This window comes from Pelodiscus sinensis, chromosome 4 (genome assembly GCF_049634645.1).
Source record: "Pelodiscus sinensis isolate JC-2024 chromosome 4, ASM4963464v1, whole genome shotgun sequence".
In the NCBI taxonomy this organism is placed as follows: domain Eukaryota; kingdom Metazoa; phylum Chordata; order Testudines; family Trionychidae; genus Pelodiscus; species Pelodiscus sinensis.
The window spans coordinates 74,418,077-74,445,210 of NC_134714.1; the positions used below are offsets into that span (position 1 = coordinate 74,418,077).

Below are 27,134 nucleotides of genomic sequence, written 5' to 3' on the forward strand. Positions count from 1 at the left end.
CAGCTGAAAGTGAAAGGGACATGGAGGAATTGCAGTTGCTTAGCCAGGCAATTTATCACTTAATGTTCATGATATGCCACTTTCTCTGGGTACATAAAATAGCCTTTGGTTTCATTACTGTCCTAATCAATCATTGTGAATACGTGTGGGCAAGATTTTTATTTTTGTCTTGCCCTCCAGTTTCTGAGTATTTCTCTATTTACTAACTTAAATTGATGCTTTTCTTTCTCTTGGTTCTCATTCTCTCTCTTCTCCTGAGAGATCTCCCATCTTCCCCTTTACTCTTTCTCCCTCACACTGGCAAAATTGCTAACTTAGTGGTAGCAGGATTGGGCCATGACTCATTGTTCAGTTTTCCAGGACACTTCATACATACAGCTCTTTCTCTTTGAACTGGGATACAGGGTCCTGGAGTCACTAACACACACCAACAGGTGCAACTGCCTGCTCACAGAAGAGGAATGGTGCACTTTTCTGTAAAGGAGAAGCATTTACCCAAATAATGTTTAGCAGCAGACTGGGGCTATTTAAAATACTTCCTCCTTCCCTAAATTTCTCTGGCTGCATCCACTGAATACTGTATTCTTTACTTCCTGTCCTAACCTATTGGACAGTGTTATACTCCACTGTTTCAGTTGTGGGTGAAGCTACCTGTTTAGGGATGTTAGTGTTTAACCAGTGGGCCAGCTGGGCTGGAGCAGGCCCCTGCCCAACACGGGCATGGGCTGCTACATCCTAGCCAGGCCTAGCGCATCATGCCATGGTCAGGAGTCGCTCCAGCTCAGCCAGAGCAGTCCCCTCCTGCAGCACACCTAGCCTGGCCAGAGCAGCCTGCCATGGCGCCCCACCCCTGTTTAAGTAGTTAATTGGTTAAATATAATGTTCAACCAGTTAATTAAATGGGATTTTATATTCCTACTTCTGTGAAGCAGTGCAAAATGCTTTGCAGTGAAATTTATTGTATAATTTTGAATGGTGGGAGTAGGCAGAATATGATTTTGTTGGAATCTGGCCAGGATATTAACATTAATATCCCTACATCTCGGGGAAAGTAGTATGGAAGTTTTAAACCCAGCAAATAACCATCTTTTCAGTCTTTTAAAAAGACTTAAAATCCAAAAATAGTTTAAATCGCTCCTCCTTCTGTTGGCTTGGATGTAAATCCCTTACTCAGACTGTCACCATTAGATAATCAGTCCTTTGTTCCATCCAGTGCAGCCAATCACAGAGCAAGACACTGTGCCACCTGTGGTATGATGCACTAGCATTTGTGCAGTTAATTAGCAGCTGTTTAGAAGGGAGGCTAGGGAGTCAAACTCAGAGATAGGGGTTGAGATTGGGGTGGAAGACTGGGAGAAGCAGTTGAATCAAGAAACGCATCTCTTCATGTGAGGACAGAGGCTCCTGATTACACAGCGAAGTAGATTATGCCTTTCATGGGGCAAATCCCCAACAGCAGTTGTCAGTTGTGGTATATGGATACTGAAATTAGAACCCTATGTGTAAAAGGTGCTGTCTGTTTTACATCAACCATCACCATGCAGCACCCTTTAAACTATAGTTAATAGTCGGTGTTTCAATCTCTGATAATCATCTGGCTTTTTCTCGTGACTCTTGTAAATTTTAACTTCTAATAAAAAGCCCAGAGTTTATAGATTCAACCCAGATGTTACTGACTTAGGGGTTCAGGTCTTATATCCTCTTCATTGCCCACCAATGCACTGCTTGTTTCCCCTCCCATCTCCAAAGAGTGAGAGCAATTCTATTCTGCTCCTTTTACAGCAGTCACCCATGCCTCAGTTTACTGCACATTTATTTGAAGTTTCCTGATCCCTTCTTTGCCCACCTGACCCACAGTTATATGTCAGCATCAGGAGTGGCATAGAGGGCAAAATGCCAGCAAACTGGAGCCAAGATATCAAGCTGGTCCCTTCTCGTACTCTAAGAAGTCCCTCAAACCACTTTACACACTTACAGCCCAAATTCTGCTATGAGTTACAACATGCAATTTCATGCATAGGTGTAACTGAAAAAATGTGTACGATGATCTCCTATTCAGTTGTACTGTATGCAATTGGCAGAGCATGGGCTGGGAGGGAATTGGCATAAAAGTGGTAAATGAAGTGAAGGATGAACTGGTGTTTGAGGAGCAGCTGACAGCTAAGCAGGTGGACATTGAGGGTGCAGTTAGGCAGGCATATATAGCTTTTTGGGAGGTGGAAGAAAGACTCAAGGTGCCCTGCTAATAAAATACAAGTCTTAATTCCTCAGTGAAACCATGGATTGAAAGAATCTAAATGACCAAGCTGTTTTGATTTAGCTACCTGTCCTCAGCTCTAACTCATTGGCTGCAAGTTGGTAAGTTGCTTATAAGTATGTGTGTCTCTTCCTCAGTTCAGCAGGTTGAGATTGATGGTGGCTTTTCTCTGTCAGCTCAGCACATTTCCTGGAACTTCCCCCCAACTCCTTAGCTGCTGTGACATACTCTCACTTGTCTGTCCATCTCAGCAAGAAGCCAGTTGTAGCAACTGCATTCTTGTGAGACTGTGGCTTGCAGCAGAACAGAGTCCAACCCAAAGGTAAAAAGGTACTAGGTTTGTGGTCATAAATGTAGGACAAATCTGTCCCACTGAAGACAGAGACCTATCATTTTTAGAGCGGGCAAAGTATTCCACAGCCTCCATGTCCCTCACAGGGACATGAAGACAATGGTGACTAGTGGGGAGCAGTGCCTGAGTAAGGTGGTCTGAAAACAGCAAGGACCAGTCTGTTGAATCAGTGATTTTTAGACTATGGAGTGAAATTTTACAGTACAGAGAAAATAAGATCTTGCTTTCACTTGGGTGGCTGTTACTCTGATGCCCCTATCCAGTTGGTCGAGCCTGCAGCCTCCCTACCTCCCTCCCCCCCCACCCCCCCAAAAAAAAAAGCCCCTAGCTGCTTTTCCTGACCCAGAAATTTCAAGAGATTTTTTTTCCCTCAAAGAGGAGTTCAGCCTCAGGGATTTTTTTTCCCAAGACACACAGAGACACACTCCTACGGGAAATATGAAAGACACCTTCAGGCTGTCAAAGTACTTTTATTTAACCCCTTTGTAGCCATCTGTTCCTCAGGAAGAGCAGTTATGTCTACCTTCGCTTTAGCACACAGAAGCCATATAGGATGCAGGGTCCTGCAGTGCATTCCATGGAGAAACAAGATGACAAATACAATGATCTGGACACTACAGATGGTTTATATATGCTCCCTAAATGGGAGTCACTTGGGGGCTCACCTCTGACAGAGACCAGTCAATCCTCTCCCATTGAAAGTCTTTATCTCCTCCAAGAATGCCCTAAATAAAAAGATTGGAGGGGATTTTCAGAATCCCAGAGCCTCAATGCATTCTGTCTCTGTAGGACATAGCTCCTATCTTTTGATTTGTATTCTACAATTTAGTGTATTAGTCAATGCTAATTTCCACTTTCTCACATGATGCTGCACAAGGTAGGCTCAGTCAGATTAGCAACCCCATGTCTGATGGGCCATCTGGTGGAGAGATGAAATCTAGGCATCCATTGGTCTGCCAAGTTCCGGATCCTTTTCTAGTGAAAGTGAACACACTATTCGGGATCCAGGACATCCCAAATCAGAGCACTAAAATGCAGCAGATCAGAGGAGATAAGTCCTTTGTATCTAGAAACTTGATTCCTAAAAGAATTAATCTAATTTCCATTCCTGTCCTTTTTAGAAGATGCAGGAAAGGATTTCAAAGCTGCCTTTTTCACAAGCCTAGTAAAATTCTGCTTCCGGAGTAAAGTGAACGAATCCTATATTTGGAGTGCAAAGTGATCCAGTAATGATCCCATAGTTTCTCCATTTCAGGTTCCTACATGCCACTGCACCACTGATCAGAGATTTTTGGTAGCAGGGCCTGTTCAGCTCATGCATGCACTCTCCACACCCTCGTGGCCTGTAGCAAGGATATATAGGGCCTCACAGGCTAACCACCCTCAGTTCCTTGTCAACTCTGCCTGCTTCTACCTAGTGTTGTTAAATAGTTACTTTTTACTTCTTTGTGTTTGTTCGCGTTCCTGCCAGGAATCTATCCCAATTAGTAACAGACACAATGTCTGGACTGTTTGGGGGAGATCCATATTCCCTTAAAATGTACAATACGTACTTCATTTAAAAACAGATCTTATAAGATGATGAAGTTCAGGCTCCCACAATGGAACAAGCCTTTAAACTAGCTTCAGACCAGGGCTCTGGAAACTCCCATGTACGAAGTTGCCCATCTGTCCTCAGATCACAGTCTCCCAGAGTTTCAAGGGGTAAGACTGCTAATACCCCATCTACCACTAGGTGCGAGATACCAAGAGTTTCAAGAATTAAGGCTTTTGACAGCCTGATTATCTCAGGACCTTGGTCACTGAGGATTGGCAGGAAAAAGATGGTGCTGCCACTTTGCAATCCCAGTCACCAAAGCATTCAGAGAGGGATGAACATCTGTGCCTTATGTGATACTGAGAGCCTCATACTCCAGCGTGATAGGTACCAATAAAAAAAGCAGGAGGATTAAATCTTCTTCAAAGAAACTTCAAATGCCCAGTGATGGAAGAGGAGAGAAAGATTACTGACACAGCCCTGTCACTGCTGCTGATTCTTTCTCTGGGGTATTTATATATGTTGCAGGCTGGGGGTGAGAAGGAGGAGGTGGAAGCAGTTGGCTCACTGTGACCTTGGCGTTACTAAGACTGACTGACATTCCTGTGAAGCCATGTGACCAGGACTGGCAGGCACAGCTGTAGCCAATAGGGAGGGGATGCCCAGGAGTGGCCATTCCGATTGAATTTCACTCTAGCCAGTTGGGATTTTTTTCCCCCTCTCTCTGTTGCACTTTTCTTCTTTCCTTCCTCTTTCTTTGTGAGGTTGGGCTGCAGACTGTTCTGATGGGGTCTCAGTACATGAGATGTTTACCTAGTAGATTTCAGATTCTGCCTTAAAGATTTTACTGCCCTCTACTCACCATCTCCTGCTGACATTCCTGCATCCTGAAGCGTCTGAGGGTCTTATGGCCCAACTCTCTAGAATATGAAATCCACCCTCCTGCTTTAGGACATTTTCTGTGTTCTCTCTGACTTCTTGCTGCTGATGTCTCAAAAGGTTAGTATATGAGGCTTTTTGATGCAAAGGAGATGGGCCAGGACCAGACCAAGCAGCAGATAGAGAAAGGACTTCAGCTTTACCAGTCTAACCAGACAGAAAAAGCCCTGCAAGTCTGGATGAGGGTTTTGGAAAAGACCACGGATCCTGCTGGCAGGTTTCGGGTTTTGGGCTGCCTCATCACTGCTCACTCGGAGATGGGCAGATACAAGGATATGCTAAAGGTAAAGCAATCCCAAGACAAATGCATGTCACTGTGTATCACACCCACAATAGGAAGCAGTTGTGGATTATATTGTAAAAGCATGATTTATATCTTGTTTGGAGCACGGGCATCAGATATTTGGTGAATACAATGTGCTGTTGTTAGCAGTTGGGACAGGTGGCAGTGTTGATTTATGGGTCTAATCCCAGGGGTCCTTGCAGTGTCACTCTGCATTGCTGCTCCCTAGTTCTGGGCCCCAAAGATCATAAAGTCACAATCCTGAGGTTTCTCATGTTGCTGGCCTGTAGTGGTGCTCCTTAAGAAATTTTGGAGCCCAAAACATTATAGTTAGACATTCTTAGGTATTTTTCACAAATGGCATGCTGGATGCTTTACGCACTGTTTTGAAGGTGAAGTCCTTGCCCGAAATTGCCCATAGAGTACTCCCTTCCTCCCCAAAAAAAACCCTCAAAGGAGATGATGTAGGACAATAATGTGTTCCAGGGGTTAGTATCTGTCTAGCTCCACAAGTTTTGATATTTTATATAGATTTTATATTACTGGACTTTATTATAATTATATGTATTGCAGCAATTTCCACAAAATTTTCAATGATGTTCAGACATCCAGGAAAAATCACTCTTCAAAATCACTCTTCAAACACAGTCACTGACGTGATGAGTTAAGTCTAAGAAATATTTGCTGATGCTTCTCTATCTGTGGAAGATGGAAAGTTGGGCTAAGAAAGAGGGGTGGTGGAATTAATACTCTTTTTGGATGAGGTGGTGTTTCAGGAGGGCTTTGGATAAGGAGCAGATGGAGGCCTGGGAGATAAAATCAAGGTGGCAGCATAGAGGGTGAGAAGGACCCAAAGGTGCATGTGGCTTGAGGAAAATAGAAGAGTAGAGAAGATTGAATCTAAACTGTGCAACCTTTAAGGTGAAGACCAGGAGCTTGAAGTTGATGTGCTGAGTGTAGAGGAGCCAGTGTAGGGCTCTGAAGAGGGGCTGGATGCATTTGGAACAGCATTGAGTGTTTGAAAGGATGAGTCAAGAATCTGGGAGACCATACAGGAGCAATTTCTGGTACTAAAGGTAAGAAACAATCCAGGCCTGAAAAGGGGTCTAGCTGTACTAGCTCCTGGCTTTTCTTGGGTTCCAGACACTGACTTGGTATCTGGGATCAAAGAAGATTTTTTTCTTATGATGATGATTGCTTATAAATTTTTCCAATTCAAGTGCTTTACATGGCACCATTTAAAACAACTCGATTGCCACTTCCAATTAATAAAGTATTGGGCATGTAGAGAGTCCTGTCCTTCTAGCAAATAGTAGAGGGAAAGGAAGAGGGTGAGATGCAGTTGGGATACCTGGGAAGACCAGTGGGACACGCTGAGAAGAGATGACATTGGTGGCAGGAGTTGTTGGGTGATTGTGAAGGCAAAAAATGAGGGCAATAAGGAGAGGAGATAAGGTATGGTTTTGTGAAGAAAATGTTTTGAGTTCTATAGGAGGAAATGAGACAAGTGAAAGAAGACGTGATAGAATAAAAACCACACTAATAACCTGAAAAGAAAATAGAAAACAGGGTTATGTAGGAAAACTTTCTCCATGATCCTTGTAACACAGGGAAAAGAGAATGATTTGAATAAAGCAGAGGAGTTCATACTAACTCACTGCATTAAAATTAAAGGGACTTTTAAAATATATGGGGGAACAAAGAACAAGGTCTATGAATGAATGAGAAGAGGCATGAAATTAATCGTTTTTAAAGGGCTGTGATATTTAACTTTTAGGAAAAAAGATATTTAAGGGGCAAATGAAATAATGGGTTTGGACAATTAGGAAACAAGGAAGGGCTTGTAAAAATCAAGTAAGTGAACACTTTGAACGTATGCAAGATACTGGCTCCACACAGCACTCTTCAAGAAACTGAGGGAATTAACAATAAGAAAAGTGACAATTATTGCTGAAACTTTCTGGAGAATGGGGAAGGTTTTAGAGCAGTGGTTCACAAAGTTTTTGGCCCGGGCCCCATGATGCTCAATGCAAACCTTTCCATGGACCACTAGCCAACCACCCATGATAACAAAATGCCTTTGCTTATCTCTAAATACCTTAAATACTGAATTATTCATATTAGGATACTGAGCATAAAAACTTAAATACATAACTATAACATATGGGGGGCATGTATAGCCAATAAGAAAGGAAATATTAATCAAAATCAAAATAATTTAACAGTTGAAATGCTTTATGTTAGTTTACCAAACTTAGTTTTAAATAAAGTAAAATATTAACTTGTGTCCAAAACAAAAGGTTTCCACGTTGTCTTTATTTATGGTGCGGGAGGAAACTTTTAGGGCTGGGGGCCACTGATCCACAGAAAAATCAGTCAGGGGTCACACTAAAGTGAGAGGCAAAAAACAACAACAAAAAAACAGCAACCCAACTCTCATTAATGTGGCCACCAAATGAAACTCCTCACTCCCCTGGTGCTCCAGCCCTTCTGGGGGGAAGGAAAGACCAAGAGTCAGAGCTTCCCACAGGCCTGATTAACTTTTCTGGGTTTCCACAGCTAGTAGATTTAGTGAGCCCCCCTAGGCTTTGGGATGGGACCAGAAATGAGGGGTTCGGTGTTCACGTGGGGGCTGTCAGGAAGTGGGATACGAATGGAAGTGCAGGAGGGAGTGAGGGTTGAGGGTCTGTGTGGGTGGTAGGGTGCTAAAGCAAGCTGGAAGTGAGGGTCTCGCCAGGAGTTTGGGTGCAAGGTCTGGCCGGAGTGAGGGAGGGTGCAGGAGTGGGCTGAGGGTGGGATGCAGGACCTGGTGAGGGTCTGAGCAGAAGGGTGAAGGAGTGGGCTCTAGAAGTGGGGGTGCAGAAGTGGGCTGGGGGAAGGGTGTGGGCAGCAGCAAGCTGGAGGTGAGGGGTCTGGGTGGGAGGGAAGATGCAGGAGCGGGCTTGAGGGGATCCATGAGGACAAGGGTCTTGGCATGAGGAGGATGGGGGTACTTACCTGGCTCCACGTCCCCTCCTGCTGCCAGGCACTGCCTCCCACTACTCTCGTTGGCTGCAATTCCAGCCAATGGGAGAAGCAGGGAAAGCCTCCAGGTGAGTGGTTTCCTTGCTGCTGTTCTCCCAGCTGGGTGGATGGGGAGCGGCAGCATGTGGAGCTGCTTGCTGTCCGCGCAAGTCAGATCTGACCTTCAAGACTCAGGGTTCTCCTTATCCCCTTCAGTGAGAAACTGGTGCTGGTGTTTCAACTTCACAGGTGGGGGGACCATGGGTCTGGAGTGTCAGCAGAGGCTCTTGGCTGGAGGGGACCGATCCTTGAGCTGTGGTCCACCTGCAAGGTGGCTACAGACTGAAATTTGATAATCACTATTCCAGGTTAGAAAAAAACAAGTGTGGTTCCAGTCTTCAAAAAGGGAAATAAAAGTGACCCTTAAGAATTATAATCCAGTAATTCTAACTTGAATCTCTAATAAAATAGTAAACCACTCAGACAATACTAAGCACTTGGTATTGCAATTATTAATTCAGCTGCAATGTTGCACTTCATTCATCACAAGACACAGAAGAAGACATTCTCTGCCTGGAACAGTTTACAGTCTAAATAATGAGACTTGGACTAAGGTGCTTGAGCCATATGCAATGAGCAAGTCATTTATGAAGAGCAAACCTTGTGAAACATATTGGATTGCTTTTTGATAAAAGCAGAGAATGAATGGGTGAAAGAATCTTGATAGAAGCAATTTCTAGTGCTTAGCAGAATATTTACTACAATCTTAAATCCTCCACAAAATTAATTCTGGGAGGTACTGAGGAGCATGGGGATAAAGATTGGAGGAGTAGTGTAGGAAAAGTTGAGTACAGTGCAGAAATGTCTCTTTCCTACTGATGCCTCTTTCCATGGCCATTTGGCAGCTCTCCCCATTAATTTCTAACCCAGATCTCTTCCCTCTTCCAAAGGTAGAGAATAGAGAGAGGTTTTGCCAGTCTACTTGTATGCTGTGTAACCTACCTCATAGCCTGCCCTCTTGAGTACTTAATCAGTGCTATCCTGCTGGACTCTTGTCCTGACTACAGGCAATGTAACTACTTATTTGCAAGGTACAATTCATTTGTAAGCACAAGCTTTATTCCTACAGAGAGACTCTATAAACATTCTCTTTTCTGCTGAAAGTTTGCAGTTGTGCAGATTGACACAGCTCGGGAGCTAGAGGACCCTGACTATCTTATGGAGAGCTACCTGAACCTGGCTCGGAGCAATGAGAAACTCTGTGAATTCCAGAAAACCATCTCTTACTGTAAGACGTGCTTGAACATGCAAGGCACCACTGTGAGCTTGCAACTGAATGGCCAGGTGAGCCTCAGTATGGGCAATGCTTTCCTGGGCCTCAGCATCTTTCAGAAGGCACTAGAGTGTTTTGAGAAAGCCCTGCGCTATGCACACAACAATGATGACAAGATGCTGGAATGTCGTGTCTGCTGCAGCTTGGGGAGTTTCTACACTCTGATCAAGGTACGGACACATAGCTCAGTTGGTTACCATGGGGATGGGAAGTAACAGAGGGAAAATTTCTCTCTATCTTTGTTGTACCAATAAAAGCAAGCAGGATCTTATGAGGGGGATAAGGCAAAAAGCCACATTTATTGTAAAGATAATAATAAAAAAATAAAGAAAAGATAGAAGCAAACAACGTTGTTTAACTACTTAACCCTTATACATATAAACATTCATTCATCCATTCATTCAGGTTCTGTGTATTTGTTATAGTTACCAGCCTGGAAGTTGCTTGTGACAGAATACTGGCCAGGTACTCCGTACACAAGTGATGGTAGTGGGGAGCGAAGTCCTGATCAGATGCGCATCTGAAGCTCCTGGTAGGCTGGCAGCAGAACCTTGGACTCTGATTCCATAGTTTTTTAGTCCAGTTCTTATAGGAATTTCTTCTTATGCCAGTCTATGGAAATTGCTGCATCATGCTGATGTCTTGAGGGTGGCTGCCAGGTGCTCGTCAGTGATTTCATCAGGTGGACCTCTAGTACTTGGTTTTCTCCACTTGACACCTTTTGGTTGCACTGGCACCTGACGCCTTCTTCAGCCCTTTGTTGCTGTATTCTCAGGCTGGCACCTCTCAGAACCATCCATTCATCATCCAAGCACTCTCTCTCTCTTACATACATTCCCTAATTAATGTTTCCCATACAGTATTTTGTATAATAACAACTTTTACATATTCAAGAATTGTAGTTACAAAAAAAAGTCACAAGTTTCTGGGTGGCATTTCTTGAAACATTCTCTGTCTGAGTGCTGAGTTAGTTACAGTTGCTTTAAAGAGAACAGGTGTCAATTATGTAACAATGCCCTTAGTCAATTACAGGGCTTTGCTCCCATAGCAGAGTTAGTGGCTTGACAATGCATTGTTACAGTGTATCTATGCAATGTCAATTTCAAGCAGCCCCTTGCCACAAGCTTGAGCATGCCCTGGGACACAGAGGGGGGGCTGTTTCTGGCTACATAGGATTATATTCTTAACAGATCTAAGTTACATGACCTAATACATTATATTCTAAAGGGGCAATAATAATAATTAATCTAAACATTTAACAATCTTAACTAATAATAATAATAAGAAGAATTAATAATAAATCTAAACACTTTTAAGTTGTGGGGAACAAATTATGGGGAGTCACTTCCATTTGGGGGAATCATTTTCAATACATTAATATGTTATCCCTACATCTTGGATACAGTAAAGGACCAAGATGGACAGGGATTCACCCTGTACCTTGTATACACAAAGTAGTTAATGGAGTTTGAGGGAGGGTTGTTCTGGGAAGGCTTTACTTTTCTTCTCCCAACACTACTAATGACTATTCGCTTTGAGGATTAAGTCAAGATCAATAGAGATTATTTACAAAAGACCACAAAGGTAGAAGGTGTGATTCATAATCTTTGGTATACAGCACATGCAATTCTAGAACCTGGACAGCCACAAAGGTGTGGTCTGTGCATGGGACCAGGAGTCGATTCCTAGGCCTGGTTTCTCTACCTACTTCTGCTACTTACTCACCATGTGACTTTGGCGTGTCTCCCAACACTTCTGTGACTAAATTCTTATAAAATAAGTACAGGCAGTCCCCGGGTTACGTACAAGATAGGGACTGTAGGTTTGTTCTTAAGTTGAATCTGTATGTAAGTCGGAACTGGCATCCAGATTCAGCCGCTGCTGAAACTGATCAGTTTCAACAGTGGCTGAATCTGGACGCCAGTTCTGACTTACATACAGATTCAACTTAAGAACCCCAGGCATCCCCAAGTCAGCTGCTGCTGAAACTGATCAGCGGCTGATTCCAGGAAGCCCGGGGCAGGGGCTTCCTGTAGTCAGCCACTGGTCATTTTCAGCAGCTGCTGACTTGGGGACACCTGGGGCAGAGCAGCTGGGGTGCTGCTGGGTTGGTCCCGTGGCGCCCAGGGCGGCGCTACAGGACCAACCGGCAGTGCCCCAGCTGCTGTACCACAGGCGTCCGGAGCAAAGCCGCGGAGCATGGGGGCAGCGAGACAGCCACGGCGCGTCTGGGCTATCCTGCTGCCCTCGGGCTCCGTGGCTTTGCTCTGCTTTGCTCCCCGTCCCCCTGGTCTGCAGACCAGGGGGACGGGGAGCAAAGCGGCGGAACACGCGGGCAGCGGGACAACCCAGACGCGCCGTGGCTATCCTGCTGCCCTCGGGCTCCGCGGCTTTGCTCTGCTCTGCTCCCCCTCCCCCTGGTCTGCAGACCAGGGGGAGGGGGAGCAGAGCAGAGCACGTGGCCAGCTGACAGCCCAGACGCGTCTGGGCTGTCAGCTGGCCGCACGTTCCGCCGCTCTGCTTCCTCTCCCTGGTCTGCTGGAGACCAGGGAGAGGAAGTGTCCCGTTCGTAACTGCGGATCCGACATAAGTCGGATCCGCGTAACTCGGGGACTGCCTGTATAGTGACTAAAGCCAGCATTATTTGTAGCTACTAGTTCTATGACAAAAGAAATTATTAGCGCTTTTTCATACAAAGTCTTGGTTTCTGTCACCCTTGTTGATGACCGCTGAGTTTTTATTAACTCATGATTTAAAAAAACAACAACAACCTTTGCATCTCCCACTAGTCCTCAACAAAACCAGAAAATTATGATATTTCTAAGGTAAAAATCAATCAGAAAAAAATTAAACTCCTTCAGTTTCTTTTATCACAAAGAATAAAAATGGTACACGGGTAGGGTTGTTTTTTTTTAATCTTTTACCAAGCACTTTTAAATGGTGTTATATTGTTAGTTAAATATTATGATTTAAACTATTTTTATAGTTAAATAAAGGAAATGTATTTGCACAGTATTTCCTACGATTAAGATACTGGATGCTCTTCCCTTTTTAAAAAATGGAAGTGATGACTATGACAAAGCCCTGACTTCCCCTCCATTTATTACCATAACAACCAACCAGACCCAAGAGGGATTCTCATCTACCTGATGGAGAATGTAAGAGTTAATTATATGGAAAATTTGAAGCTGAAAATCCCTGTCCGAATGTAGAAGGCTGCGATGGTGGACAAGTAGGTCAGGATACAGAAAGCTCTGAACCAGGCTTTGACCATAAGGAGGCTAAATCATCTCTATAATGGGAAGCAGAGTCCTTTTTTTTTTTTTTTTTTTTTTTCTAAATGAGCTGACAATGAAATCACCCCAGCATATAACTTAAGTTCTGGACCCACTAGGGACATGCTGGGGAAAATGGATTTTTACCGTATGGCCATTCTAGTTTCTTTAGCTGGGGACACATGCTCATTTTGAAATGATGAAGAGTCCTATTACTGCTGGGGCAGTCTAATCGTCTAACTCATTTCTGTCTTCCTGCTTTTGTCTCTGCCTTCCAGGACTATGAGAAAGCTCTTTTCTTCCCGTGTAAAGCAGCTGAATTGGTGAATGATTATGGAAAAGGCTGGAGTTTGAAGTACCGGGCAATGAGCCAATACCACATGGCAGTGGCCTATCGGAAGCTGGGACACCTGGCAGATGCTATGGAATGCTGTGAGGTACAAGGTGGAGGTAGAGATATTAGGCCAAACATGGAAGAGAGACGGGTTTGGGGAGAGGCCTGTGCAGGTCAGGATTAGAGGTATGGAGATACAGCAGCATTTACCTTGTACTCCAGATACTGCTTCTGCCTCCCATCCCTAGATGCAGCACATGGTTTCATTAGCCAAAGCTGTTCTCAAGGGCTGGGTTCAGGGATGCTCTCTGCTGGGAACATATGTTGCACAACTGTGGACAAGGTTTCTTCCCCAAAGGTGTGTCATTGAAGCTAGTTGTAGAGGCAGGCTGGGGCGTTTTGAGGGCTTCAATCCCAGCTGCACCGTGGGAATGTTCTTGTACTGATTAGAGATGTTTTCTTTTAGGAGTCAATGAAGATTGCCCTGCAGCATGGGGACCGGCCACTGCAGGCACTGTGCCTTCTCTGCTTTGCTGATATCCACCGCAGCCGAGCAGACATACAGGTGGGAGCAAGGGGAAAAGAGGGGAGGAGTCGGGGACAGAAAAGAGATATAGAAAGGGAGCACAAGGACTGAGCACAGCTAAATGTATCTGACTGTCTATCTCATGCTGCAGACAGCCTTTCCTCGGTATGATTCCTCCATGAGCATCATGACAGAGATTGGAAACCGCCTGGGACAAATCCAGGTACTGCTGGGAGTGGCCAAGTGCTGGGTGATCCAGAAGGAGCTAGACAAGGTCAGTCACAGGCAATTTCTCAGGAAGCTGGGCAAATAAACCTTAGGCCCTCTCTGAAGTAGACTACCTTATTCTCAACTCTACATATCTGGGTACAACAGGGTCCCATGTGCCTCTGTTCTCCACACAAGACCTTGTACTTTACTACTGACATTTTTCTTCCCAGTCCAACTTGGGAATCTGGGAATTTATCATAAATTGAGTACACTCATACTGGATCAGAGCCATAGTCCACAAAGTCAAATGACCAGTACCAGATGCTTCCCAAGAAAAGACATACTGTATAGAAATTACTGTGCAATGAAAGGAGTGGGAATAGGGGGTCACTTCCCATTCCCTATCTTCCATTCTGAAGCAAATTTGATTGACTCTCTCTTAACTGTATGACTCTTATAATGAGTGATTACAGTATTATTTAAACAGTCCAATAGGTAGGTACCGTCTATGTTTTACAAACATATATAACACAGAGCTGACTAGAGGAGCTTAAAATCTACAGAAGATAAAATATAGCATGAAACTGGGAGTAGGGTTGCCAGATGGTTTAACCCAAAATACCGAACACCACCACCCCCCCAGCCAAAAAAAACCCTCACTGTTGAGAAAAACCAAAGTTGGGAAGGGGGGAAGGACCACGACAATTATTAAGCAAAAAAAATGATAATTTAAAAATACAAAAACCCCCAGCATGGCCCCTTTAAGGCCTTTGGGGCTTTTTTTGCTAGTGGCCATTTTGTTTTCTTTCTCCATGCCACAAGACCACTTCCCTGCAGAACCGGGTAAGCCGGGGGGTGGGAAGGGAGGAGCGGTTGCTGAGTGTCATATGGTTGCCAGGTGTCTGGATTTTTGCCTCCTGGTAGGGAAAAAAAAATCAGAAAATACTGGACATTTTAGGTGTCCGATATTTTCTGATTTTTTTTAACCGGACTGTCCGAGTCAATACCTGGCAACCATAACTGGGAGATATGGCATCAAAAAAAGAAGTAAGAATGGACAAGTTACACTGTAAAGGCCTTCGAGGTTACTTATTTTCAGTATGTGTTCAGCATGTTAGTTCCTTTAAAATAATACAATTACACCTACAAACACGATCATAAAAGAAGAATACTAAGATTGCAAAGTGAAGAATTCAAAAGTTAGGAAATGTCACAATAAAGATTGCTTTACAACCTTAATTCAAACCCCATATGAATATGCATTATGATAGTCTTTAATTGTATAGTCACATCCTTTTTTCTACAAAACCTCTGCCTCAGTTGACAGAATGGAGGGAGCTCACTTAATGGGCAACTATTCAGTATTTTGTTTGTCCTCATTGTTTACTGTTCACTCCAGGCCTTATTGACTGCACACCAACCAAAACCTGCTCAAAACACAGAGTTATTCATTTCCTTATGGAGTTTTCTGTGATGTTAATCATTACAGTATCTGAGTGCTTCATGAACATTAACCAACATATTTTCACAACTCCTGTGAAATGAGGGGGCATTACTTCCACCATGTTGCAGATGGTGAACTGAGGCACAGATTAAAGTAAAGTGGTGCCCCATCTGAGTTATAAAAGATCATACTTAGCATTTTATATTTAAGTACAAAGCACTGGTTTCATCGACTTCAGTTCCAGCTGTGAGCGCTCGGCACTTCTTTGAGTAGTGTCCTTATGGGTGCTCTACTGTAGGTGTATATGTGCCCCTGGGCCTATAATCAGAAATTTTTGGTAAAAGTGTTGGTTGAGCCTGCACATGGTCTCTCCCTCCCTTGTTGTAAGCCTAAGGTTATCTAGCACTGGGGCATTGTCTACACTGGCAGAAGAAAAGCACTGACAGTTAAAGCGCTGCTCATGGAGTGCAGAAATAAAAAAGTTATTGGGTGTCTGCATTGTCAGCTGCCAGCCACACTTGCAGCGCTTTTCAGAGCAGTGCATTCTGAACAGCTATCCCACAGAACACCTCTTCCTCTTCTGACACAGTGGTTAATGGGGAGGTGCAGGACATCCTGTGCCCTGTCCCAATGCCCCATGGAGCATCACTTCACATCTCAGCAACCCGTGTGCTTCCATCCACATTTGGTGCCATCTTTCAACAGCTTCTGTGCTGTGCGATCTGCCTCCACACTGTGTGGGATTGGATCCCCAGCTGTTGAAGAAAATGCTAATAGGTCTCATTAACATGTCACATATGGCAGCTGAGTTATTCCTGAAGCTACAAAGTGATGAGGAGGAGTCCATGCAGCGTTTACAACATGAGAGTTTCTTGTGCCATTCATGGAGGTGCTGACCACCACAGAATGTCGCTTTTGGGCTCAGGAAACAAGAACTGAGTGGTGGGATCACATCATCATGCCATTTGGGGATGATGAGCAGTGGCTGCAGAACTTTCAGATGAGAAAAGCCACTTTCATCAGACTGTGTGCTGAGCTCGCCCCTACCCTGCAGCGCAAGGACACGTGCATGAGAGCTGCCATGCCTGTGGAGAAGCACGGCTGTGGAAGCTGGCTATTCCAGACAGCTTTCATCAGTTGCCAATCATTTTGGAGTGGGAAACTCAACCATTAGGCTTGTGCAGATAGAAGTGTTGAAGGCCATCAATTAAATCCTGCTCTGAAAGACCGTGACTCGGCAATCTGCTTCAAATTATGGATGACTTTGAGAGGATAGGCTTCCCAAACTGCAGTGGGGCAATAGATAGCATGTACTTTCCAGTTCTGACACTAGACCACCTACTGAGGTTGATGGTGGGGTGGAACCTCAGCATGGACCAGTCTACACGAGAGGTCCATTTCCTGGACACCACAGTGCAAATAAGTGACGGTCACATAAACACCACACTATACCGAAAGCCTACCGACCGCTATGCTTACCTGCATGCCTCCAGCTTCCATCCCGGACACACACCACGATCCATTGTTTACAGCCAAGCACTGAGGTACAACCGCATATGCTCCAACCCCTCAGAGAGAGACCTACACCTACAAGATCTTCAACAAGCATTCTGTAAACTATGATACCCACACGAGGAAGTGAGGAGACAGATTAACAGAGCCAGACGTGTACCCAGAAGCCTCCTGCTACGGGACAAGCCCAAGAAAGAAACCAACAGAACACCACTGGCCATCACCTACAGTCCTCAGCTAAAACCTCTCCAACGCATCATTAGTGATCTACAACCCATCCTGGACAATGATCCCTCACTTTCACAGGCCTTGGGAGGCAGGCCAGTCCTCGCCCACAGACAACCCACCAACCTGAAGCATATTCTCACCAGCGACTATACACCGCACCATAATAACTCTAACTCAGGAACCAATCCATGCAACAAACCTCGGTGCCAACTCTGCCCACCAGCAACACCATCACAGGACCTAACCAGATCAGCCATACCGTCACTGGTTCATTCTCCTGCACATCTACTAACGTAATATATGCCATCACGTGCCAACAATGCCCCTCTGCTATATACATTGGTCAAACTGGACAGTCCCTATGTAAAAGAATAAAGGGACACAAATCAGATAGTAGGAATGGCAACATACAAAAACCTGTAGGGGAACACTTCAATCTCCCTGGACACACAATTGCAGATCTAAAGGTAGCCATCCTGCAGCAAAAAAACTTAGGACCAGACTTCAAAGAAAAACCACTGAGCTACAGTTCATCTTCAAGTTTGACACAATCAACTCAGGATTAAACAAATACTGTGAATGGCTAGCTAACTACAAAAGCAGCTTCTCCTCTCTTGGTATTCATACCTCCAGATCAGCTACTAGAAGTGGGTCTCATCTTCCCTGATTGGATCCACCTTGTCCTCTCCAGCCTGATCCTGGCCTGCATATTTATACGTGCCTCTGGAAATTTCCACTACATGCATCTGACGAAGTGGGTCTTTGCCCACGAAAGCTTATGCTCCAACACTTCGGTTAGTCTATAAGGTGCCACAGGACTCCTCGCCGCTTTTGAAGATTCAGACTAACACGGCTACCTCTCTGATCAGTGAAACTTGTTATGTGTGGGAGTGCAGTGACTGTGTTGCAAGGGGGTTACTCTGATTAGTCTTGAGGCTGCACTTAGCGCTATAGTGACCATAGCTTTGCTTGGGTGTGCTTGTTTGCTTGTTGCTTTCATGTAATGGAATAAAAATTTATCAGAAATACACGAGTTTCATTTATTAAACACAATATATGTAGGACATACGTGAAGCATGAAACATTTGCACTGTGGGAGACATGGAGGGAAGGGGTGGGAGAGGCAGGAAGTGAGGCAGGGCCCAAGAATTTCACAGGTATATATCCAAGGTTCATATGCAGGCCTGCCATCTGATGTGTTGTGCAAGGTGGAAGGGGGGGCTGCAGTTGATCAGGGCTAAACTGCATGCAGATAGGCATGGAGTGCATCTGGAGCGTGAGGGAGTCTGCATGGGTGGAGGCTGGGTGGGCGGCACACAGGGATAGGGTAGTGCCCAAATTGCATTGCTGGTGATGGGGAAGGGAGTGTTTTGAAAACAGTTTGGGACATTGGCTGCAGGAGAGCTGATTTGCAACTGCTCTGTGTGCAGTGCCTACAGCATGTCTGCTTCCCACTCCATAACGTTTAGGAGCCACAGCATGATCTCCTTATGCTCCCTCCTGTCACTGTCCCACCACTCTTGCAATTTTTTGTGTTCTGCAGTAATGTGCCTCAGATTATCTCACAACAATTCCTCTCTAATCTTCCTTGGGCACTTCCATGCCCACCTCAGACATCCTGCAGGAGTTAAGATTTCCTGAGACTAGCATTCTGTAGTCGGTTCTATCAAGGCCAAAATTGCAACTTGTTACAGAAGCTCCATTATTAACCGTAGACACAGCATTGCTCAAACCCCTTTGAAACACTTGTAATGTCCTAGCACTCTCTGATTGTCCTGGAGCGAGCATACATAACATACAGGAGCCCCACAATGGTGAGTTCACTGCTGGGGCTGCAAGGAAAACCTTTACTTTGGCAGTGCAAGCAAGGTATCCCTTGGTGCAGCTGAGCAGGGAAAACCCTTGCAGCAGTATCACAAGGAAATCCCTTGCCAGGCAGTGCGCCAGGGAGAAGGGGTTTGCATTTGTGCACACTGTACTGTGTTCTTGGCAGGTGTGAATCGGGGAGAACACTGGAGGTGAGAGCAAAAGTAGTAATGCCCACTCATTTCTGTAGGTTGTGTTCACCCTGAAAGACGTTTTGCTGCTTATGATGAACAGGTAAGCAAAGGAGAGTCTTTTATTCAATAGCAGGTTCCATCTGGGACCATATGCAACATGTATTTGTGCAGCTATGATCCCTCCCACCCCTGCTGATGACACACTGGTGAAGGACTGTCAGCCTTCAAGAGTCAAATACTAACTTTGTTTTACCAGCTAATTTGAGAAGGGTGGCACAGCAGCTGCATGAAACTTTCAATTAAGTCTGTGAGGCACATTACCAAGACGTAAGAGATTGCATTGATGGTCTGTTTGCCGTCTGACCAACCCTAGCCCTCTGCTGGTAGCAGTATCACACACAGAACAAAAAAGTCTCTCTTCTGTAACCCTCCTGCTCCTGGAAAGTCACTTGGGTGCTTCCTGAGACTCAGCCCACTTACCAGTCACATCATCTGCAGCCTCTAGGGTTGTGAGTGGCTTACCTTTTCAGGGCTGCAGAACAGCTCCTGACTGCAAGCCTCTATGGCTGCTGAGTCCTCTTGCTCTGGGTCTCTCTTCTCCCTCAGCGTACACTGCCACAACTTCCTCCTCCTGTCACAGTCCACTTCCAGGTGTCCTCTGAGTCCCTGAATTATACACTGGTGTCTTCAGAGTGGAGTGGAGTCGCCTCCAAGTATGTCATCCAGCTCTTTGTTGAACGTGCAGGTCATGGGTGCAGCCCTAGAGCAAGTGGTTTGCTTCCCATGCCTGGTAGTAGGTGTTTCACAGCTCCTTCAGTTTAACGCTGCACTGAAGCATGTCTCTGTCATGGCCCCTTTTGGTCATACATCTTGATATCTGTTTGTAGCTATCATAATTCCTATGGCTGGAGTGCAGCAGGGACTGCTCCTCTCCCTAAATGCTGCTGAGGTCCAGCACCTTGGCTTGGCTCCAAGCAGAGGATCTCCTGGTGCATTGAGCAGCCATGGCCAGCTATAAAGATGTACTGAGAACCCACCATGCAAATAGGAATGGAACTTTCAAATTTCAAAAATAACTCAAAGAAGAGGTCTGAGGATTGGTCACCTGAGAGCAGGGGAGTAGAGTTCAAACAGGTAACCAGAAAAGCAAGAAGAGGAGTAAAGAAAACCTTTCTTCTGCATTCCTTATTGCTAGAGATTGATAGCCCCTCCGCCCAGGGACATGCTCCACTCTCCCAGGTCTAAGTAGTGCCTATCCTGAAAGCAGTTCCTATATCAGCCAGACATTCTCACTGTGTCTGAAACGTGGGACAGCCTCACAGAAGTGCTTCACCTGTCACAGCAATAATGGCAATTTCACAGGAACTGGGAGCTGAAATTTAAACACTTCCTTATGGAGAAAGCACTTCAGTCTCCAGGGGACTCCAGTGCTGAGGGATCATCCGCAGAGCCTTTACCTTCAGAGGGGCTAGAGTCATTAAAAACACCCAGTAGGCTCCTCCTGTAAAGGCTGGTAAAAAAGGGCTCTGAGAGCTATCTACTCACAAAGGACACAGAACGTGACAGCTGGCATTCTCAGCTGGAATTTCTGTAACAACCATGAGTGAGAGCTGAACTCAGAGGTGCTTTGACATATATTCGGATTTTGGGGAACCTGAGTACTGATCTCTTCCCTACTTACTGGAATAAGAAATGTCCTTGTTACTGCCCCAGGGCTGGCCAGGGAAAAACATTAACGGGGAAATGTCTTCATCGTCCTATGGACGGGGACCTCCTGTATGCCTTTTCCCATTTCTCTCATGTCCAAGGCCCTGTTGAAAATTCAACAAGACAAAACAAGAGTTATTTTGATTGCCCCTCTTGGACAAGACAAGTCTGGCTCCCTAACCAGACACAGATGGCAATATGTCCTCCTATTCCTATTTGGCTCATTGCTCATCTGATCTCTCAAAACAATGGGTTGATCCTTCACCTCAGCCTGTGGGTCCTTCACCTCCAAACATGGCTCCTTCTTGGCTTCAAGGCAGAATACTCTGATGAGCTAAAAGATGTGATGGTACACAGTCAAAGCTGACCACTTGACATACTTACCTATGAAGTGAAAACGATTCCAAGTTTTGCCATTCTAAACACAAAGCCCCAACTTCATCTTCCCTCCCTTTGATTTTACATTACATTTTAGACTTCAAGCGGTCAAAACTTATCACTCAGCTACCTTAAGTTATGTCTTGTGGTGAAAATGTCTTCCCCCCTCCGCTCCCCCCGAGTAGACAAATACTCAGTGTTTGCTTACCTGCTGAGGTGTAGACTCTTTAAGGGCACTGGGAATTTCTTCCCGCATGTGACACCACCCCCTTCAGCCTGGGATTCTAAACTACTTCTCATGGCTTTTTCTAGACCTCCCTTTGAGTCCATAGTAACTTACTGTCTCGTACTTGTGCCCATGACAACTGCATTTCTATTTGACATCACTTCACCAAGGCACATAGAAGAAATAGTGGCCCTGATGGCACATCCAACATTCATTTTTTAAAGACAAAGTATCTCTAAGGTCATATTTAAGATTTCTTCCTATTGTCTCTGCATTTTCCACTTTAACCAACAGATCCATCTCTGGGAGGGTTCCCCCCGCCGTCGCCGCCGCCACCACCACCAAAAAAAAAAAAAAAGATGACAACAGGGAGACGATTCTTCATATGCTATATGTCAGAAAACTAGTCTTCTACCTGAAGAAGACTAAGGACTTTAGAAAATCCCCTAAACTCTTTTGTCCACAGAAAGATCCCAAAGCTCTGAGATATTGGCTCAAAGACTATTCAAATAAGTCTCTGGTTACATAATCACTTATCAAGGGCATAACCTGCTTCCATCCAGAGTCCATATGCACTCCCTAAGGTCAGTTTCTACCACAGTCACATTCCTTATATCTATCTATCTATATAGATAGATAGATAGATTGGTATATATCTATATATATCTATCTCAGTAATCTGCAGAGCAGTGACTTAAACCTCTGCGCTCTCACTCATAGAACATTGTGATCACTGAAGATTCAGCCCCAGATGCCATCTTTGACTCCATAGTATTCTATATATAGTAACAGACTCCATTCCGAAGTCCTAGCCTCCAACAGTGGATACCCAGAAAAACAGCACAAATTTGGATATCATGCATATCTATAAATCTTGTTACATATGATACAAACATATAAACAAAATTATCATACTTGGCAAATCATAACATTTTCACAGATATCTTACATGGCATGTCAGATCAGATTACTTGCTAATTTATAATACTGGTATCAATACAAATATTATAAATAGTCTCTCATATTCCATACAACAGGGTTATTCAACTTTGGAAGCCCCGGGGGCCACAATGATACTCACAGCACATGCCGACGGACACAATTTAAGTGTGGTTGCATATACATGCAAATATATATGCAAATAGCTTCTTTCACACTGATGGGCATGAATACAAAGATTAAGGCAAGACCACACAACACACAGGCCCCATTTAAGTCAGTTCTGCTGATATTAATAAAATGCAACATTTACCCGATTTCCACCCATATGACAGCACTTTTAATGAGCAATGACAGTCCAGGAATTTAACTACTAAAACACATATTAACAGAAGACCATTATATTGACTATTTTTTTGTTTTGGCTTCTACCCATGGGCCGCAAACAAACAGGCTGTGGGCTGCATACAGCCCATATGTTGAGTAGCCCTGCCATACATTACACCCTCCTTGAAAAAGCATGGGTACTAGAGCTTTTAAAATAAAAGGTCACTTGTCAATACAACCTATTTTTTCTCCTATCCTCATTTTCAGAAATGACAGAATAGTTTTGACTGAGATTTTTTTTCCAATAAAATTAGCCAGAACAGATACCCAGCATGGAAAACTTCAGCCTAAATCATTAAAGTTTGGCAAAACTAGAAATATATAACAAGAGTGTCTTGTAATGGGAACTGTTTGGCTACCAGTTCTATCTATAATATGAATCCTCAGCTGGCCAAACTGCTGAGCACAGATAAGAAGACCGGAGCCAAAGTAGGCTTTACGTTTGTAAGACAATTTAGAGCAGCCTGAAGGCTAATCAGTGCTGGTCGGTAACAGTCCCCAAAAGACCATTCTGCTACCTAAGGATTTCCAAAGAACAGCAGACATGCCCCCACTCTTGTTATTACCCTAATCAAACTTGCCCCACCACTAGGTTTACACTGAGGGAATCCCTAACCAGCTGATTAAGATGGTTTGCTGCCTGTTTTGTGCTACAGTGCAAAGCAGGAAGAAGAAGAAAAGTTAGTGATTTTTAGACAGACTGGCACAGTCTAGGGTCAAGTCAGATATTTTTTTAATCTTGCATAGTATTGGGCTTTCTAGCACCTGCAGCCAGAAGTTCCCCACACTCACTAGGGCGGTCAGTGGAAGCTTTCCTTTTATGAGTTCTAAATTGATCAGCTATTCATTTTATTGAATAACCCCTATATTCTTTTTGTGGAGTCCACTTGACTACATCCTTCATTATTTTGTCCATCTCCATCAAGGTCCTGTTAATTCACCAGCACACTGGAATAAACTGAGTTTGGTATCCCATTTCCCAAAGCAATAAATGCCAGATGCCTTCTAGGAAGTTGGAAATCCCAAAATAAGCCTAATTATATAATCCTGTCTAATGGGAAAACCCCTTCTCCAATACTGCCAGCTGAAATCCTGAAGTCATTTGCTCAGAACCCTGGAGAACAGAGGCTAATTATCAGCATGGATTTTTTTCTTCTTGTTCTGAGGGGTGGGGGAACTGTAAAGATTACTCAGAATAGCAGCTGCTAGAACAATGCTACTTTGCTGCAGGCTGGCAAGGCAGGGGCAACAGCTCCTTCCTATAATCCAGTACAGGGGTCATGGGCAGCAGAAATAGGACAAGTTGCTTAGCATCCATGTGCACTGTTAGCAAATCTGGTCCTTGTTCCTGCACCTCTTGTGCCAGTGGAAAGAGACGAAAGTGGCCCAAAGACTGGTAAGCCAGGAGGTGGGGAACATCTTTGGTGCATTGAACAGCAACTGATAGCTTTGATTATGCTTAAGCCCAGCCCTGGAGATTTACTACCCTGGAGTTTGGTTCTATAACCTCTTCCTTTGGAGACACCAGTCTTTGCCATGGCTGCACTCTGACTTCCTGTTCAACATGTAAGACTGTTGCTGTTGCATTGCTATGATCTTTTTGTGACCACATAGTTCACTGAGCTTTGGGAGGGCATGTTGTGAGTGTGAACATCCCACCACAGAGCTTTCTTGCTTCTATGGAGTGAGGGAATGTTTTATTACTCCTAATGCCATTTCTTCTTTGTTCCTTAGACTTTTAATTCCCAGCATGTCACTCACCAAGCAGAACTGGTGCTAAACGGTTGACATGAGAACTGGCGATATGCTGATTGATATATGAGGTCTATGCTTTCTCCTTTACAGGCACTGGAAGGCATTGAGAAGGCTCAAGAGCTGGCAGAGGGACTGGGGAACAAGGTAAGATTCCACAGCTCCCCTCCCAGTGTCAAGAGTTCTCTAATGGGGATTTGGATGCCCACTCTTATCTTCCAGTTTCACACTCCTCCCCATTATCTTTCATAAGACCATGTTAACCAGTTGATCCTGGAGGCTCAGGCTGAGTTTCTTGGGTATAGAATGTGAACTATTTTTGGTATGAGTCAGTAGTAGAGGAGCATTCTGAATGGGTTGGGTGGATGATGGCAATTGAGACAACCTTAGAAAGTTTAGTTGGGAGCCATCGTGGGTTAAACAAGTGGGAAGAGGGAGACAAATTGTTGGAAAATAACAGCAGAGAGGGGAAGTGGAGGACTAATAGTCCCTTCCCCAACAAATAGCTACATGGCATTAATTTACTGGCTGGCTAACTTCAGGGAGACTCTCCTGATATATGCTGAGCACAGTGCATAGATTGCATACTGACCAGCAACTAGAAGAAAGTGCAGGTGACATGGTCTGCAGGTGCCTAGGAAAGCCAACTCTATGAAAAGATGGAGTGATAGAAGTGCTGCAACCCTGTAATCCTCTTTAGTGGCATACAGGGACAAAAGTGTAAAGATAGATGGGAGGGCCTCTAGATGCATATAAGATAAATCCTGACCAACCAAGTTTGTGTTTTCTATGGTGAGGCTCATAAGTGTCCCAGATGCCTGGTGGGGCTGGTGAAGACCTCTTCCATCAAGTACTCTCCCCTTGCTATTGGTTCTCCTTCACCATGCCCCATCCTCCCTCATGCCTCTGCCCTCTGTGCACAGCTTGGACTGCTGAAGCTTCACTGCCTGTGTGAAGGGATCTATCGCACAAAGGGACAGCAACGGGAACTTCGTGACCATGTGGTGAAGTTCCATGAGTGTGTAGAGGAAATGGAGCTGTACTGCGGCATGTGTGGAGAGTCCATTGGGGAGAAGAACAACCAGCTCCAGGCGCTGCCTTGCTCACATTTCTTCCACTTAAAGTAATGAGCACAAGGGAGAGGGCAGGTGGTTATGGAGGGATTCCTTCAAGGGGAAATAGGATAATACAGGAATTCAGCAGAGATTTATGGGAAAGGGCTAGAGGCATTTGTGAAAGAATAAAAGTAACAGAAAACCCCTATTTTAGTGCCCAGAGTAGGACTGTCCTACAGTCTGAATATGCTAAATCACTAAAATACAGAGCAGACTTCTTGATGTTCTGCCATATTTTATACAAAATCAATGACTCTCCTTCAAGGAGTAATCCACCATCTTATCTTTCACATTATTAAGAAACAAACACATTTAGTAATTTGTTTAGCTTCTCCTGTCCCTAACTGTTGGTAGTAATAGCATCTAGCACTCCTTAAATGTCATTGTGGGACTGGAGAGTAGATGTATGAACCTATTAAAGGGTTTGTGTAGACAGGCCCTAAGCCACTTTCTTCCCCACTGCTGGAATAGGAGTCTGGGTCTGTAAATCAGAAACCACTGCACCTCCTTTTATAAGCGTGCACTGTGAGAAATGACCGTTTCTTATTCCAGATGCCTCCAGACCAATGGGACGCGTGGCTGCCCAAACTGCCGCCGTTCATCAATGAAACCGGGATTCGTGTGACCTGCTAAATCAGTCATTTTGAGAGAGCTCATTATTCTGACAACAGAGGCTAGAAGACAGAACCCTGGAATACCAGTGAGCACTCAGCCTGGAAGGATCCTACTTTGCAGATGGAGATATCTCCTGCACAGGATGCAACAAGTGCATATTGATCTTACTCTAACCTGACAGTTTACACGTACCTGTGTTCTGACTTAGCTATCATTCTGGAATCCCTGTGGAACCACTTCTCTAGAGCCAGTTTTTAAACCCTTATCACCACTTCTGTTCTAGGTCTTGCCTGCCCCGTCTAGTGTGAGCTCCCACTCTGTTTTTGCTGTCTTTCTTTTTCACACTCTTTCCTTCCTTTCGGTGCTTGTTTCTGATGGGGAGGGGAGGGGGGAAGTGAGAGGTTGTCTGTCGAAGCAGTACCCCTTTCTCAGTCAGCATGGACTGCTGTACATGCACCAGCATCCTCAAGACACCCCTTCTTCAGAAGTAAAAGTCTAAGCTCTCCTACTCTTTTATACGGGATTGTTCCTACTACCTAATTTTAGGCCAATGGATTTAATTTGGAACTATGTATTAATGAGAACAAACGGGAGCCATGACTTGACTTGGTCTTGTCCGCCCCTTCCACTGCCATTACTGACGTCAGGTCCTGCCTGTCTGCATGGAGCCGTGCGCTAAGGCGAGGCCCTTCCCTGAGGGCTGCCGCGGAACTCTGCGAACACGGTGACCTGCTGACGCGCGGCTAGTGCCAGCGCGCGTGGCCACCGGGGCGGTCGTTGGG

General features: G+C 44.7%; 1 protein-coding gene across 2 annotated transcripts; it reads left to right on the forward strand.

Annotated features, from left to right (window-relative positions):
• The first annotated feature begins 67 nt into the window (after window positions 1–67).
• Window positions 68–27,128, forward strand: RAPSN (receptor associated protein of the synapse). Of its 2 annotated transcripts, XM_006113433.4 has the most exons (8): window positions 68–5,369; window positions 9,536–9,874; window positions 13,258–13,416; window positions 13,780–13,878; window positions 13,991–14,113; window positions 24,716–24,769; window positions 25,546–25,745; window positions 26,290–27,128. In XM_006113433.4, exons 1-8 carry the CDS (start codon window positions 5,154–5,156, stop codon window positions 26,360–26,362), a joined length of 1,263 nt encoding a protein of 420 aa, XP_006113495.1. In that variant the 5' UTR covers window positions 68–5,153; the 3' UTR covers window positions 26,363–27,128. The 2 variants fall into 2 exon arrangements, with proteins under 2 accessions (XP_006113495.1, XP_075783567.1); XM_075927452.1 differs by lacking the exon at window positions 25,546–25,745.
• The last annotated feature ends 6 nt before the right edge of the window (window positions 27,129–27,134 follow it).